Source organism: Colias croceus, chromosome 11 (genome assembly GCF_905220415.1).
Source record: "Colias croceus chromosome 11, ilColCroc2.1".
NCBI classification, from domain to species: domain Eukaryota; kingdom Metazoa; phylum Arthropoda; class Insecta; order Lepidoptera; family Pieridae; genus Colias; species Colias croceus.
This window is the reverse complement of record NC_059547.1, coordinates 6,284,708-6,304,194: the sequence shown is the minus strand read 5'-3', so window position 1 is coordinate 6,304,194 and position 19,487 is coordinate 6,284,708. Positions and strand designations below refer to the sequence as shown.

The 19,487-nt window shown below is 30.8% G+C and overlaps 1 protein-coding gene across 1 annotated transcript; it reads left to right on the top strand.

Annotated features, from left to right (window-relative positions):
- Positions 1-236: 236 nt before the first annotated feature.
- On the top strand, positions 237-14,548 carry LOC123695436 (protein dimmed). The gene is made up of 5 exons (XM_045641279.1): positions 237-460; positions 11,112-11,261; positions 12,068-12,285; positions 12,535-12,674; positions 13,010-14,548. Exons 2-5 carry the CDS (start codon positions 11,120-11,122, stop codon positions 13,128-13,130), a joined length of 621 nt encoding a protein of 206 aa, XP_045497235.1. The 5' UTR covers positions 237-460; positions 11,112-11,119; the 3' UTR covers positions 13,131-14,548.
- The last annotated feature ends 4,939 nt before the right edge of the window (positions 14,549-19,487 follow it).

Here is a 19,487-nt window from a genome sequence, read left to right as displayed (position 1 = left end):
TGATTTTGTGGCGCCTATGAGAATGTAAATAATTTTTGTTATTTTTGTTAATTGTAACATTGTCTAAGAATTTTGTTGGTGCAGCCGCACTTAATGTTTTTAAAGACTTGGTAGAGTTAAGATAGAGCTGAAAACGAAAGAGAGCTGCAATGTAGAGCCTGTTGTGCTAGTCAAGAAGACAGTTTGTGGTTTCGCTGCTGGCTCGTGGAGTGCGGTGCGGCGCGGTCCGCAAATCGCCAGTCGCCATCACAATTCACATCGGGTCGAGTTGCCGCCACGGGTGCCTGTGCCGCGCGCTATCGTTCTATAAACTGACACGTTTACTATTTCGCATCTCGCCGCGCTCCACTACGCGGAAACTATCACTTTCGCTACAGTTACGATCACATTTTAACTATGATAACACTGTGAATTTTACACCAAACACTCTGAGAGTACCACACCACGGCGGCTTTACAAGGTAAGTTCATTTAATCTAAATCGGATAAAAATTAAGCTACGTGTCAGTTTCGAATGCTAAGTGAAAGGCAAATTCATTGTTATAGTATTACAATAGGAAAACATACATAGTAGTAGTGTGTGCTTGTATATTTTAAGAGTATGCAGAAGCTTTAAAATCAAAATGTTGCAGCGTGCTTTTCAGGGGGCTGGGCAAAAATATTAAACAGCTTTTATATTTTGAGCTGCAGAATATTAATTATAAGGAAACTAGTTAAACCTATCGGTGCCTCCTTGGAAAGTTAAATTTATATTATGAAAGTCAATCGCGAAGTATTATTTCTTAAACCTGTTTTGAACATTTTATTTGATAACACCACACGAAATCCTCGAATAAAGTAGGTGGCTACTGTAATGGAGGTACCTACTAAATGAGTTCTCAAAATTATAGATAATGCATTTGTTGTAAAAAAGATACATTTAATGATTTAGCTCCATTCATTATGTTCATATTATCAAAACAAATAAATGTAAATATAATGCATAATACACGTCGCAAGAACTGTGATAACGATAGTAAAGGCGATTTGTCGATAACTTTAAAGCTTGTCATAAATTACAAAAATAAAATATATTTATCAATAATATTATAGTGAATTAATACCGATCAAACATGTTGAAGTTTTTATGAGTTTCAGAAAAATTTAAAAGAAAAGAAATACCTACCTACCTACTTAGATTACAAAATTGTTAGGTACTTATGGTTAAAAATACCTCTTACAGTTATTTCGGTAGGTAAAACCACAAAATACCAACACTTTTTATGTAGATTAATCAGGCGGTACCTAAATATTATAATTATTATGATGTCGATAAAAATTTTGTGGTGTGATCGTGATTAAGTAAATGCGGTATTAAAATAAAATGAATATTGTTTTATTAATATTATATTGCGGGTCGACCATAAAATCTACGAATTTAAACGAATGGATTGGTTTTTACTAAGCGGATATACCTACCTACCTATTATTTTTGTTTTATTTTTACATACTTAAACAATACCCGGTACAAATGCTATTGTACCTATGTATTATACAAATAACAGATTGTCGGTTTCTCTATTATAAAACGAAAAGTCTTCGAAAAGAAATGTACGTATGTTCCGAATTTTAATGACTTTGAATCGTAAAAGAAAGTCACCTGTTGTTATTAAATGAATATGTACAATGTATTATTATTTCGAAGACGCAACGAATGAAAGGAAAATCCAAGAAGGAAAAAATAATATTGAAATGAAATCGCTACTAATATATTATATTCAATGTATCTTTTTGCAATATGTAAAATAGTTTAATGAACATTGAAAAATATGTATATAATTTATTAATCGTAAAAATATCAATTATAAAAAAATAAAGTTAAATTATCTAATGTTTATTATAAGAGTATATAATCTCTCCAAAGAGTAGAGACGCGTACCTATGTCTCTACTATTAATCTCTACTTCTCTTAGCCTAAAGGTTAAGACTCTCTTATAGATAGGCACAAGAAAAAAAAATGGTGAAACCTACGCAATCCAGCCTATAACATACAGCTTAATATGATATTAAACTATAAAGTGTGATATTGTGTGTGTGATATTTAACTATTAGTTTTTACACTATTATTTTATATAAGTATTTATTTATTTGTATTATTATTTTAAAAAAGATTTACTTTTTTAAATTTAAGGGGATTAGGAGAGGTTGGTTGTTTTGCTTCGTTTAAAATAATTGAGCAATTGTATCACTTCAAATAATTGCTTTAGTTTTTGGCAATAAGGTTATCACCCGTTGGAAAACTACATTGTGATTTCACTACTCGTCAAGTAGTCGAAATACCGATAGTTTCCAAAGATTTCCCGTAACTTACAACATGATTTTATGTGTAAAACTTTGAGAAATCAGCATTTGGACATCAGTAAACATTTCGATACGCCAAAACTAGAAGGCATTTGTTATATTATATGTATTTGAAAAACATAGAAATGCTTAATACCTAAAAGCACCACCGGAAGCAATTCTGTTGTAATAAAATAACCACAATTGAGAAGCTCTTGTTTTTCAACTTTCATTGCATTACTGCAATCATGACTTGTATTTTGTAGCATTAGCCAAGTTTTTGCTCGCGTTTGAATTAGGCCATTTTTTCTGATGAAACTTTTAATAGTTGAAACTTGAAGCTGATATAAAACCTTCTTAATGGCAATTAATGTGCTGTATAAGTTTAAGACAAATATAGATGTGTGCTTAGAGATGTGTGTTTAATTAATTTTAAAATATTAATATACCTATCTAAATTGTTATTGAAAACAAGCATAGAAAACACATTTTATGAACTTGAAAACAGTGATAAATTACATCAATTGTTTAATGTTTGATCAGATGAAAATTGTATTACGATTTACGAGTAATATAACAATAGTTTTGCGTGTAATTAATTATAACATTGGTAGGTACACGTTCAAGCTGCATGCTTTTCAAACTCACGTACTCTTTATGTTGTATAATCACGTTCTACTTACGAAATGTTTCTTCTCGGATGCATTTGATGAAAGATACTATATATTAAAACTTAAGAGTATATAAAGTTTCACTAAAACTGAAGTAAAATATTAGAATAATTTAAAAACTAGGTATTTGTATTTAAATGAAAAATATTGTAGCAATAATTAATAAAACTCTACCTCATAATCAGTCTATCTGTTTTGTACAATTGAATAAATATAAATAACATTGTTTAATGCATTACAATATGATAATATTTATACAAAAAATAAGTTCGTCGTAACTAATCTAGTAAATATAAATTGTTGGATGTATATTAAAATAAGATAGATATTTTTGCCGTCAAGTTATTATTATACTCAGCCAACGATATGTGAAGGTATACAGCAGAATTATTACTACTTTTAAATCAGCCTTTTAAATATTATTATATCACACTTAAGTAGGTACTTATGTAGTTCTAAATATAATAATAGCTTCAAGAATTTATGTAACTAAAATAAAATAAATAAATAGGTTTACTATTAGGTAGGTAGTTACCTAGTAGGTGTTTAAGTATTTCTGCCTGATTTATACAAAAAATATAATATGATAGATAGATGATTATATCTTCGCCCTCGCGCATATCATTGGTGGCATGATGACCAGGCTACGCCATCACCAAGGAATTTCGGTGAGAGTATCAAGTAGAGAACATCATTCTACAATACCTAACAATACCTCATTCGATATATTATGTAGCTATTCAATGTAAAATTAAAAGCCGCCCTGTAGGTAGTTCTTTATAGTAGGTACGTCTACGAGTATACGGCAACTAATTATTCTAACCAAGGATTACTTTGCTCAGAGTAGGTACTCCAATTCGCAACTCATTAATCCTAGAGGTTCATCATTCTACATCATCATCACTTCATTAGAAGCTCAAGCTGAATTATGAGACAGAAATATTTGTTAAAACTTCAAATCCTATAAAAATCTTGTTTTCGTTATTGTTAATATTGAATGAAACATGATTAGTTGATTTGTCGACTGTATTAATATAAGTTAAAAAAATTTATGTAAAACAAACTATCTTGTGTTTCGGCATTGTAAAAGTAAAAATTTTTCAACGGATGAAAAAAATGCCATTCAGTGAAGTAAGGAAAGAAGAAATCTCCATTAATGTCGAATTTATATTATTAGATAAGTACCTACCTACCTACTTATCGACAAAAAGATTGAAAGTAAAAAATAAATAAACACCATTTTAATTCTTACGATAATTGCGAAAGGTCGATACCTTATAGATCCACTCAACGAATTATTAGAATGAAAACATAATAACAACTCATTATGCACTTCGTACCGTTATGTAATTAAACACTTGTTAACATAGCTACAAAATGATTTCATTTTATACGAAGTAAATTTACTTTAAAACACGTTTAAAACCGTGGAATGAAAGAGACTTGAAATCCGATTCGACTCGATAATCATGTCCCTGGAGAATTTTCTTACTATTTCAACAACATTTGTGATTTGATATATTATTCCAAATTCCAAAATGACACGTTATCAAGTTGTGCAGTATTTTATGGACATTTTGTAGATATCTAAATTAACTTATTCTTAGAAATTACAAAATTTAATCTACATAAAAATTTGTAAGTGATACATATTCTGCCTGGGCGAAGCCGGGGCGAGCAGCTAATGTATAATATATGAATAACAAATAATTATTTTTAATAATTTGAAATTAATATTTATAGTTAATAATAATTTATTGCATAATTATCATCCGTTTGTGCTTCAATTATTTGGTCGCAGTAATTTTCAGTGGGCTCTACATTTAGGAGAATCGTTATTTGAATTAGAGTTAAATTTTTGGGCAAATAAAAGTTAGATGATGAAGATGTTTATTAACCTTTTAATTATAATCATTTGTTTGTTGAGTTTTTGTATACTTATAAGGTATTGAGTAGTATTCATTTAAAATAAGGACTTTATGTATAGGTACAGTTACAAGACATCGATGTTCATCTCCGCCTCTTAAAATTATTAAATGTGCCTTTTCAGATTTTCCATCTAGAGATTCGACGTAAAGTCAATACTAAATATTATATCGTATCTATTATGCCTATGTTCGATTTTGTGTAGGTAACCTATAATTTTTGACGTAACCCGGTGATATCTTAATTTAATATATATAAATCTCGTGTCACAATGTTTGTCCTCAATGGACTCCTAAACCACTTAACCGATTATAATAAAATTCGCACACCATGTGCAGTTCGATCCAACTTGAGAGATAGGATAGTTTAAATCTCAAATCGTTTTAGAGAAAGCGGGCGAAGCCGCGGGTGGTAAGCTAGTTGTATTATAATTATTATACCAAATAGTAAAATTTAAGCATAGATACAATAAAAATATTATATTTAAGTTGGGGATAGTATTTTTGAAACTTTTTCGATTTAGTTTCGACATCAATAGCGAAAATAATGCAAATGTTCATCTTAATTTTGAACTAAAATGTATATTAAAAAAATAATAGAGTCGGCCTCTTCTGAGTTCTAATTTTTAACATTGTAGGTAAGCTTGAGAAGAAGGGAAGAAGCTTACCTACAATGTGTGAAGTTAACGTTAACGGAATATCGCATACAATGTGTTCAAAAGCTTCTATTAAGTTGTAGTGCACTTTTCCCCATATCATTATGCAATATTCTGGTATACTACAATGGTATCGATAAGCATAAGTGGGCTAACGGTGGTAGCAAGGTGAAAGTACCCGCGGGGCGCGGTGGCGAAGGCCGACCACCACGCGCCGGCGCGGACGGCCTCACTGACGTAGGCAGTTGAGATTCGATAATAACAATAAATCCATGCATTTTTACAAATATAATAATTATGTAAATAGAAGACTTGAATATCGATTAGTTACGTGCATGTTAATCTGTAACAAAGAAGAATTATCTAACTTAATGCATTATTTCGTAGTTTATCGTTACAATAAATATAACTCGATATCGCAAAATAAATAACTTTACACATTCTGCAACCAGTTGCATCTATTTTAGATACGTAGATAGGAAATACGTACCTATATAATCTGGAAATAATCGATTTCTTATCTATGTTTTTCTTATAATAATAATAAGATAATAATAGTTACATATACCTCTAATATGAGAAATTGAAGAATTTAATAAGTATTTATTAAACACTATTTTTGTTGCGTTACAGTTAATAATTGAAGAAGCTTTATCATATGACAAATTTACAATAGAACATAAAATAGATACCTAAGAGCGTGGGAGTATGAAACTGAATTCAATGTTTATATCGACTTCATTACTTTCTTGTTATAGTTTTATGCAAGAATCAACCTTGAAAAATATCTAGACTACGGCTAGGAAGTAGTGCTGATTCAGAGGATTATATAAAGATTTAATACTATATATTAATAAATATACTATGAAGTAACGTGTTGCATAATTTGAAAGTTAATGAAGCTACAGTTTATAAATAGCACTTCAATATTTACGATATTAAAACATGACATTGTTACAGTAATATGAAAATAATAAAATTAAATACTGATATTAGCATGTTAAAAAGTATTATTGTTATACAATTTAACAGATATCACAAATCGCTTTGCACTTTATGCGACGACTGTATCTACTAGGCAATAATAATATGATATTTACAGACAAGTTGATTACTTTTGCAGGGAAATCATTTTTATATACAGTCGTCTGAGACTGAATATTTTATACAAGAAACTCTGTAAGCGTACGCGCACTCATTGGCCTCGGTGATTATCGACTCTACAATAATTTAAAATGTCACGAAAATGTCAGCGGTTGATCGTAATTCGCAATCATAAATACTTTAAGAATTATTGTTATACTTACCAAATTACCACTATCTCTAATATCGGGAGCAAAACAACACTATAAATAATTATATTAAACAATATATGTAGGTGTTGAGTAAGTATTTCTAGAAAGAGTTAAGGTAGAGTTTCTTAAGTTCTAAATCACTCGATTTTATTTTATAAATAGAAAAAATGTCTAAGTACCTAAAAACGTATTGGTATTGCCTATTATCATAAAAGATAATAAAATGCCTTTCATCAGTCGACAATTGAGTTTCTTTAGTTATTGAAAAAGCAAAACATATTTTGATAAAACAACTGTATAAATAATGTGTATGACGTAGGCTATAAAATAATATGTTAACAATGTTATAGCGTTCTCAATTCTGAAAAACGTACCTACATAATATAATGAATTATTGAACACTATTGATAAACAATTATGTATTACTTCGGGCAAATAATGCACTTCGTAATCATATTGTATTCTGAATGTTATAGAATATAGATGGTTATAGGTTTCCAACAACTTAGGTATCTACTATTTATGTATCCTATAATTGTAGTTTAATGAGAATAACAAAATAAATGCACCAGCAAAACTTAAATAAAATCACATTATTTCTTACTACTACCACGTTGGTTTAATGCTCTAAGACTACCACAGGTAATATATGCTAATACCAGATACTGCTACCAATAGGTACATAAAATAAAATGTAAAAAAGTTGTAGAAAAAAATTTGCTATTTTTTTAATGAAAACGAATTTTTAATTTACGCAAAAATAATATAATACAATAGTACAGTTTGAAAACTATTGGAGTCTGGAGACATCTACGCAGACTGATCGATTGTAGGGACAAATGCACAACGCACAGCCTGTCTTGCATATTAAAATTGATGGTAGAAGGTTCTCGTATATTTTACACACATAATATTAGGCAAATTATTATAAACCTACTGTAGGCACTTATAAATATTGAGCACCTACATGTTTATTTTAGAAGATTGATCAATCCGTCGGTTAAATCAGAATTATTGCTGAAATCCTAAGTAATCGGTATATTTATATGTTTAAATCACGAAACTAGTTAGATTTTAGTCTAATATTAAATGGTTATAAATTATGTAGTCAAAAATTATAATATATACCTAAGTTATATTAACTGATTCATACTACATCAAGATAAAATATAATTATTAACAAGAAGAACGAGTTTTGTTGCATAATTTTTCATCTAAAATTTATATTGACTTTGTCTTAGAGTAGCTATGTATCCTGTTGACCTACATTACGAATTTTTATTGAGTGAAACCAGTCTCCTATGATCATAAAAAATGCTGAATGCATTACACAAAATTCGTACAATAGAAAAGGTACCAAAAAGTCTAAACCTATCTAATAATAAAAAAATGTTTTAATGTTAAATCATAATTTCTATTATATTCTCGACGATCTGGTGCAATTAATGATTTCTGTTAATAAAACATTTTTAATAAGTTTTTAATACTAGGAAATTGATGCCCTTTCTTGAATAATTTTTAATTTTTCAAATCGGACCAGTAGTTTTGAGATTAGCGCGTTCAAACAAACAAGCAAACTCTTCAGCTTTATAATATATTAGTATTAGTATAGATTTAACGAATGAAAAGTATAATACAATATGATATACAATACATTAGTACACACAGTAGGTAATAAACAATCAAGTTTTCCTGGAGTTTATAAGCAAAATGCAAAACTACAGCTTTTCCGAGTAAGATCTTATTTCGTAGAATCCTTTTTAAAATAGATACCTATTTCATCTCAGAATTTGCTACCTACGTAATTTAATAAAAGTGTGTTAATAAAACATTCATTTTACTGGAGTTGGTTTTCTTACCTTAATATTTTTGTATTCAATCTAAGTAATAAAAATATTTAGTGCGTAGCTCTGCGTAGTAATTTCGTAGGCAATTTATAACGTTCTTTAACAAAACCAAGTGGCCAATTGCAAGTGCCGATAGAAATTGGGTGTGATTTAATTTGTATCCAAAAATATTGAATTAGGGTTCAAGTCAAACTATCTATACCTATCTGTAATGTAGTTCTCAGTATAAATACACATGTTATGTGAACATACATGAGAAGGAACTGTGTTACAGTGGTGAATATATTACTGTGAGTGTTTTTATCTACTGTGTTTTTAATCACTTTCGAGTAATTTTTCGCTATGTATGTTGCTAAGCCAGAGTGGTGGCGTGTTAGGCCCCAGTGTCACTTGTCTACGTCTATATTATTTGTTCCTCAGTAGGCGCCGCGTGGGCGCCACCGGTCGCCAGGCGACGCGGACGCCCGCCGTCTGATCCCGATATCCCGCCCTTAATATCTCTTGATCGTCACCTCCCTTTGTATACAATTATCATCTAAATTGACATGTAATTGTAGGTACATTATTAACACGAACAAATTAATATTGATTCGGGAAATTGACAGTTTAGTTTTTTATTACTTACCTACTTTCTTTTTATGGAGTGATGAATTTAAATTATTCAGCACCATGGAAAGCATTGGCGGGTTTGACGCAAAGAGACGATTTACAATCACAAAACAATTACAAATTTATAATCACATTAGCGGTTCGCCCGCCCCGCCTTCGCCTGTGGTACCTACATGTTACAGGTAGTTTTTTTTCATAAAAACTATCCTATCTCTCAAGTTGGATCGAACTGCACATGGTGTGCGAATTTTATTATAATCGGTTAAGTGGTTTAGGAGTCCATTGAGGACAAACATTGTGACACGAGATTTATATACATATATATTAAGATTAAATATTACAACGATATACATTTATATATAAATATGATACACATTAGCAAAGTTAGATACGGTCGTCGGAATAAGTATATATTTTTTAATAAAATTAAATCAATTATTGTTCTACCGTGTTAATGCGTGGAGAAATCCTTAGCAACCAATAGTTATTATCGAAAATTATACCGTGATCAGCACATGTGAGTGTTAAGAATTTATAAATCGTAATTATGTATCGCATGAAAATATACGCACTTCAAATAAATACAGGGTGTAATCGTTAAGTGTGCACAGGCGATTTTTCCGTAACCATTACAGATAACAAAAAACTTTAAACTGATATCGAAAGTACTAACCTTTAACCTAATAAGTAAAATGGCCATAATAAATTTTTAAAAATAAAACGAGAAATATCAAAAAAAAAATCTTTAAACCCTCCCATACATTTAGTATGAGATTTGAATATCCCATGTAGGTACATTTAATATGAACGATTTTAGCTTTCTCTTTCTTTTTTTGGTTTTCTGCTTTAATTACTTCGCAAATTTGAAGGGAAGGTCATTTAGAAACTTTAAATAAAGTTCCTCATTGTATTCCACAATGACGACGTCACTTCGAAAATCTGCTATGAATACAAAATGTATGGGAAATCAAATGTATGGGAGCGTTTAATGTAACATTTTTGGATATTTCTCATTTTATTTTAAAAAAATTATTTATTAGGCCATTTTACTTATTAGGTTATGTACTTTCGTTATCAGTTTAAAGTTTTTTGATATCTGCAATAGTTACGGAATAATCGCTTGCGCACACTTAACGATTACACCCTGTATAGTGTATAGTGTAAGATTGATGATGAATTTTAAAAAGTCTAATGGTTTGTCGTTGGTTTATCCACGTACAAAGCGAGTAAATTATGCAATATTCGCTTGAATCGTGGATACATTTATTTTGAATAGATAGCTGCTATATCTAATAGCTCAAAAGTATGCACTTATACTTAATTAACTGTTTTAAGAAGGTTTTACTTTGAAATGGGATTGGTTTGATTTGATATCTTTTATATATAAAATTAAATTCAATAGAATCGACTAGATATTACAATTATTATATAGGTAGTTAGTTGGGTCTTAGTTATTTCTAAATTGCGTAGCTCTAGGTCAGTCGTCACGATAGAGTCGCTAAGGGTGTAGCTAATACAATATTATTAAACACACTCTCATAGGAGAAATCTACTACCAACTGAACAAAATGATTAATCATTCATTCCTTTCAAAATAATTACACCTTATATCATCATTCATCACAACGATTCAGTTATAGAATAAATTCAAATTCAAAATAATATAAAATTTATTTAATTAATTTTGCATATTGTAAATATCTTTTCATCCTATTGGATTACACAACAGCTGTTATAATATTAAGTTTATTTGGATACGGAAAAATAATAAAATCTTTTAATAATTTCAGAGCTCAAGATGCCCCAATGGGCGAGCAGCGAGGGCGGAAGCACGGAGGCGGCGTCTCCAAACCAAATGATCCTGTACTATGAAAACCAAGCCTCAGAGTATTATGATAACAAAACAGAAGACACTGATGCCAAAATAGAGGAAGCTGGAGGTTTATTGAAATCATTTCTATAACTGCTTTAATGTATAACCTATCATGTAACAATTCAGCAAGTTATTTAATTTTCGTTTCAAAAGTACAATGTAAAGTAATAATAAAAAATTTTAGATTACTTATTATGCACACAAATCCAGTGAATATGACGATACCGATAAGAGCATTACAAAAATCACCCGTAGCCGTGCGTTCAAATCGATTAGTCTGTATTCGCTCTTGCCTCTTACGCAAATACGATCAAGCGTGCAGTCGCGTCACGTAACGCCAAAGTTTCGTGTGCCAGCTCTTGCTGCAATGTACAAATCACAATTGCTCTCACTTTGTGACTGTCATTTAATTCACACGGTTTATCAATTAAACCGACAATCGTCACAGGTGACGTAGATACAAGATAAAACACTGACGTTTGCTTGTTAACGGAGCGCGCTGACGGAAACGGTTATCTATCTAAACCCATATTCGCCTACTAAACCTTACAGCTTTCACTTGTTTTATAGTAAAGTAAAAGGTACATACCTACTGCACAGAACAATTTTACTTACTTATTGTTAATAAGATTCATATGAATGTAAAAATGTATAAGTACCTAATAACTATTTAAATTATTAATTTAAATTGAAATTCACATCAACATTTTAATTACTTTTAATTAAGACTTCACTTGAGCCAAAAAAATACATTATCGGTTTCTAATAAATCTCTTTGTTAGCACTTTGAGGGCACGGTATCGAAAAATCGCAATACTTGTTGCTATCTAGCTATTGACTTTCCCTTTCACTCGGCTCTATAATTTGTTCTAGATTTCTACGATAGCGGCAGCGGGAGTGACGAGCAAGTGACACGGCGGGTGTGCCGGCCGCGGCGGACGGCGGCCAGCTCGTCGTCCTCTGGCACCAGCTCCAGCGGCCCGGGGCGGCGCAGACGCTGCGGCATTTCCGCCAGGGAACGAAACTTACGAAGACTGGAGAGCAATGAACGCGAACGCATGCGGATGCATTCGCTAAACCGCGCGTTCGAAGTAAGCACTCATTATCTAATCATTTTCATTGGCAAATTACCATTTTTTGTAATGAATAGTGATACAATCTTCGCCTACGTTTATTTTACATGGAGGAAAATGCTTCCTTGTTCCAAGCAAAACGTCCACAGTGTAGGTACTTGTCGAAACATTTATTTAACTGCATATGCTGTAAACCCCTTGATGAGTATATTTTCGTATCCGTTTTTTATTATTTAAGGGCTTACAGGATTTTTATTATTTTTTCAGGATCTTCGTCGTGTCATTCCACACGTGAAAAAGGATAACCGAAGTCTATCCAAGATAGAAACTTTAACTCTTGCCAAAAACTATGTAAAAGCCCTCACTAACGCAATATGCACAATGAGAGGAGAAGTTCCTCGTTACCAGTAAGTATTATTAATTTAGATCGGTATCATATTGCATTTATTTTTAAGTTCTAGTAGTTATACGTTAAAAGAAATTATTTTATTACTGTGCAGAGTAAAGCTCTTTCTTAATAATTACTATAAAGACCATTCCTGTTTTTCTTTTAAATGTAAAGTTTTTCTCAAATTAAGTAGATCGTTTTACTACAATACGCATAATTTTTCGTTTCTTATTAAGTTTATGAACCGAACATTTTTATGTATAACTAAGTAGTTATTGAATTAATAAAATGAAGAAAAAAAATACTGACTAAATATAAAATCTGTCGACTAATTAAAATTATGTATGTTTTCAGATTTAACAGTGATGATGAAAACGTAGAACCGGTGTTTGTTATAACTAGAGATCAGGAACAAAACAATAACGAGCAAATTGATGAAGAAACAGAAGATTTAACGCCAAACTTATGTCAATGAAGAGATGGTAGACGTGATTGCGTCTAGGATACTACGCTACGATGCTACTACATCCAAATAATGATAAATACAAACAAAATTTGTGAAGTGTACCCATGTAAAGAGTAGCGAAGTATTCTTTTTAACAAGCAAGAGAGTACTAGATTTTACGATAACCTGGCAACGTATGGACACCGAGAACAAATACCAACCCTTATATAAATCTTTGCCTAGTCATAGATGTACTAGAGTACTATAAATGACTATTTGTACAAACGTAGATACGTCGAATATTGTTGTGACTGAAAATCAAATGTATGAAATGAGTTATATAGAAATCAATTAGATTTATTTATTGCAAGCACAAACATCGCAAATCAGGGTTCAATATGTCTCTCTGTATTAAAATGATTTTTGTTTTATTTTATTGAGCTGTATTTGGTGCTATATAATAACTTTCAAAATCGTATAGATACAGATGTTCGTACCTACTAAATACTACCATAGTGGAAACAGTTGAGATGAAGTAGAGCTACTTTTTATTGAGGTAGAGCTGAAAAAAATATTTTAAAATGTACTAAGTACCTAGTTACATGTTTTCCTATATACTTTCTAAAAAGAAACCTACAAGTAATGACAGAATTGTAAATCTATTATGTAATGACTAATCGTATCAAGGTAATTAATAAAGTATATTGCATATTGTACCTTCATTTTGAAAAGTACATCTACGAAATACTTAACAACTCAATTTGTTTATTGAATACGTTACATCTTGGTTACATCTGTATTTTTTAATTACTTAAGTCCTAACAGATTTTGTGCTAAATCCCTTTATGATTTTAATATTTTTGTAATATTGTACACGTACCTTACTAAAGGCTCCTGAACGATATTTTTCAAAATGCAATTAATCGCGGTACTCATTGAATTCGATCTCCTTAGTGCCAATTAGTTTGTAGTCTTTGTACTATTACAGACAACGATTACATTCCAACGCTGTAAAACGTATTTAAAAGTCAATTTTTGTTAGAACATAATAATAAATTATGCATTAACTATGCATATGAATGAAAAATATATTTTACTATTTATATACTTAACCTAATTAAAATTATATTAAGTGTTGTAAGTTGAATGTTATAATATATAGTGCTTCAATGTTTAAATTCGTTTTTATGATATCAAATATTTTTATGTAATGAAATCTCAATTAAAGTTACCATTATCTAAGTTACCTACATAAATAAGTCCAAGAAGATGGCATTACGATTATGAATCTGCTGATTTTGCATTTTGCCTACAAAATAATATGTTTTAAATGTTGTATGTAGATATTGTGATTTAAATTAAGAATATGAATGTATTTTACCTTAGATGTAAGGACGACTCGGCACATTCCGAAACATATTTTAATGAATTAAAATTTAAGAAGCAGAGACAACGCATTTTATTTTACAATAATTATTAGTGTCCCTCGTTTTTAACGAGTATTTTGATATAACTAGTCTGTACCTATATAATTACTAGCTTACCGCCCGCGGCTTCGCCTGCTTTCTCTAAAACGATTTGAAATTTTAACTATCCTATCTCTCAAGTCGGATCGAACTGCACATGGTGTGCGAATTTTATTATAATCGGTTATGTGGTTTAGGAGTCCATTGAAGACAAACATTGTGACACGAGATTTTTATATATTAAGAAGATTACTGAAACATGTCTCTTTTCTTGTTTCTAGTAAGAGTAACCGAAGACCCTAGAGTCGAAAGTAATTTAGTAAAAAATAAAACTTACAGACACTGGAAACATGCTGCTTGTTCTTTTTTTATGGATATCGGCCAGCGTTTTAGTTTCATAATATAGCCCACACTCCTTACCCACTTCTGATTTGTGTTAGTTATAACCAAGTTATAACTTATAGGTTCAAATTTTCAAAAAAAACGACATTTCTAACTGTTAAAATTTAAGTAGTTAGGTATTTTATTGAAATGAGCTTGATTAAAATTCTAATATTGGTACAATTTTATAAGCGTACAAACCAAGGTACAAACGTACAATTAGTCGTCATGAATAAAATATGATTATATTAATTAAAGCATTGTATTACCAATGTATTACTCAAAGATTACTCACTACAGTAACAGAGTAGAGCGTTTTCACATTGTCCGGTCCGATATCGGATATCGGGCGCCGATAGCCGATATCCGATATCGGAGGCTAAGTAAAATGTATGATTTAGGTACTTGTCTTTCACATTGTCCGGTCCGATATCGGATATCGGAGCCAACACCGATATTCCCGTGAACTATCGGACGATAATGTTCAGTGTTACCAACTCAATTTTCGAAAAGGTAGTATACCAACAGCAAAAAAAGCACTAGTTTGTGTATTTTCAGTCATTTCTAGGCGCTAAATGTAAAAAAAAAATCCTTTCATTTACTTTAAACCTTTTTATTAAGAAAACATTCATTTAAGTATTTAAAGGCATTAAAAATACTATTTTTACGGGAGCTATTTTAATACCGTCCTATAATATACGGCAATTGGCTGAACTGAAGTAAACAAAAATATATTGCGTTCTTAAATTCAACCGTATCTTCGAAATATTAGTGTCTTTTATCTTTATTTACTCATTCTGCCTCGCTCCTCCTCCTACTTGGACTACTGTTGTGCTGTAAGCTGTTTATTGTATTGTTGTCATTGAGTCACAGATTTAGTGCTTTGTTTTAGCGCCGATATCAAACCTGTATAATAAATAGCACATCTAAATAATATTAAGTAATTAATAATATCAAATCTTTTTTATATTTTACTTTTCCAGCTGTTTTTGAAGTCGGTTTCTTTTTTGTAGTTATTTTTACTGTATGTACAACTACGATCTATCAGTTGATTTTTTTTAAATCAAACCCTTTTTATTGAAAAGAAAATTTACAATACGGCAATTTTGTTTAGTTTTCTCTAAAATTTCAGAATTAGAATGCGGCGACCTTATGCCTCCTCCACACTACTCGCGAAGTTGAACGAGGTTAGACGAATAGAATAATGTAGAGAGGCACTTCGCCGACTTCCGTTTGTTGTCGGTTTTTGCGCCGGAGTCAAAGGGCACGAAGTTACCTGAAGTTCGTTCTGAATATGAACGTATGCGCTCCTCGCGAAGTTGAACGAGTGTGTAGTGTAGCACCGCGGACTTCAGTCAACTTCGGCCGATTACTTCGCTGAGGAACTTCGCGAGTACTATTTTACTATTTTGTTTGTCATGGCTCGTATGGCTATATTATTATTAGTCTGTGGTACTACGTAGATAATTTACTGTTCTGTGGTAGATAACTACTACTTGCTCTGTGGTATATCTTTTTTTACGTCTCAAATTTATAAATACAACAAATAAAGTTTTTTCTTTTTTATTATAGCTTGCCATGATGACCAGTGTTGCTAGACCTTATGATTTTTCGGGTGATCTACTGATTTTTCAAATAGGTACTAGCTTGGAAAGAAAGGGGTACCTAGTTATAATATTTGTTAAATACTACCCAGAATATTTTAAGAAAGGAAAAGTAAATTTGCATATTATGTTAACGAGGTATCAAAATATACTGCACTTTCCAACATGTACAATAAATCAACAAAAATAGTATAACATATTTTAGAAGAAACTGACGAAATAGTTAATGGAGAAACAATTTTATGACATTCAAGAATTTATTACATTGCGGAATCTGTGACAACGAAGAATTAGTTTAGTTTAATTTATTTCGTTAAATATTTGCACACCCAGATAATAGGTAGAATGATGTACATTCTACCTATTATTTATAGGTATAATATATATATTATTATTAGCACTATAAAATTGTAATAACAGCACCTACATTTGTAAATGTAATTTGAATTTATATTTGCCAGTTTCGTCGCTTTAATACTGAGTTGAATTTTATTTTATTTTATTTGTTTATGAACATAACAGTCGTACATGATTTAATATAAAAAGTTCTAAAATTCACTACGACCACACAACATGTTCTATTATTAAAAAAAGAAAATCAGCATATAAAAAAAACAAGCCTCACAATGAAATTGAATATTGAAACTAGATTCTGACTCTGCAGAGGGTACAAATCCAAACTCCGCAGTCAGCAGATTAAACCGGTTTGAAAAACATAGTTTATTTATTACTATTTATTTTATTTAAAATAAAGTTTATTTTTTGTAACATAAATGCATCCACTGTTTTTTTTTTAATTCTCCATATATCTACTTTTCCAGTTTCTGGCAACACTCATGATATCGGGACGATAATATCGGATAATGTGAAAGGGCAAATTGTGTCCGATATCGGATATCGGCTATCGGCTTCCGATATCCGATATCGGACCGGACAATGTGAAAACGCTCACTACTCCAAAATTAATAATGCGCATGCAAATCTTCGCTAATAATTATCGTATTTCCAGAAACACCCGAATCATTGAATCGTAAGTGCCCTAAACAATGCACTTGCATCTTGCACCTTGTTCGAAAGAAATAAGAGTCAATTCAGAGTCATACACAATACCTACTTGCTCTGTGGTGACCGCACGTATTATCTCTGTATAGAATTATATAGAGCTGCTGTTACATACCCTTCTTAGTTTTATTACAAAGTTGAATTTTCCAATTAAATGATTATTTACACAGGTAGCAGAAAGCAGTGGGGAAAGTGAAAATTAGTAAGAGCATAATGAAAGTTCTGATCATTCTACAATATCAGAAATAGAGATAATCCCTGATTCTGTAAATCCTTTGGACTGAGATTTTAATTATTGGATTTCACAATTTAAATGTAAACCAGTGTTTGAAAATCATTTTTTTTAAATATAAACTTTGTCTTATTTTAACCTTCCATACATCCATCATTACGCCGCGCCAGCTTCAGTAAGACACTTTAATAGTTCTAACTTCTAAGTATAAAATTTTCCAAGTAAATCAATACAACAAATATATGTATATTCGCAATCGTGTGGCTTATCGCTATTAACTTACATTAAATTGAGTATTTGAATAAAAAAAAATTATAGATTTTTTTCATGTACATATTTTAAAACTTTATTATTAATAATATTGATATTTAATGCAAAAAACTCAAAAAAAAAAAATCAATCAATTATAAGCAATTAAAAATTGATGAAATTTAAATTAAAATCACGTGACTATAAACGTGCCATGACTAGTCACCATAGATGTGACGTCAAAATGTTTATAGTTGTATACGTTTTTGTTATCAACTGCAATGAGTGAAAACTAACATTATGACGTCACACGCGTCCGGGAGACGCTTCGGGAGTTGTCGGTGTGTTTTCGGTACTGGATTCAAAGACTAATTTTTATTTTGAAATAACTTTTGAATTATTGCAAAAAAATTAAAAAAAAAATAGTTTTGTTGTAAAACTAATATATAATCTTTCCATTTGGCACAAAAAAAAATTTATTCAAATACTCAATTATCGAAACAAATTTCGTTACTTAAGTATCTTTTTTACCATAAAATCACAATAAAACTCATAATTATTCTAATAAACTATGCATGAAGAAAATACATTTATCCACTCTATATACATATCGTCTTCGGAGGCTCGGGGAACTTGACAGTTGCCGAACAGTGACGAATTTTTCTATGCGCATTATTAGTTTGGGAGTACTGTACTTTACTCTAACGTGTTATAGTATTGATACTTGCATGTTGTATACTTTTAAACGTTTTATAAATACATTAATCTACCTTAAATAATATTACAAAGAGAAAAGAATTGTTGCTTGTTTGTTATGAACTAAAAAAGTACATAAGTACTCAATCAATTAAAAAATATTTTAACGCTTTTAGGCCGCCTGCCCACCTGCAAGAAAACTTCCGCGAGAAATGTCCGACAGTCTGTCCGACACGTGTCCGACAGCAACTTGCAAGTCTACTTGCAGGTGGAAACGCGGATTTAGGCTAGACATTGGCTATAAGCAAGGCTATAAGCCCTGGCCCGAACGAAGCCGTGACATAGTACGGATATTGGCACAGAGCAAGTAATATATTATATTGGTAGAAATCGATATTGCAAAAAGCAATTCTCTTTAACGCTGTTCCAAACCTGTGTAGAAGTAAAAAATAAGGTATCTGATAATCATTTATAATTTAATAACGGGCGCGACATTATCCTATGCTCACTAACACCTTACTAACTTATATTAATATATACTTTATATATACTTTATATTTTTCTATTATTCAGATTAGACTATTTTGTTCCATAGTTAATATTTTATAAGATTTTTGATGTTATCCAAGATGTTATCAAAATAATTTTGTTTTTTATACTCTTCATTCTAATATTGTATCTGTGCTCATTTTATTAT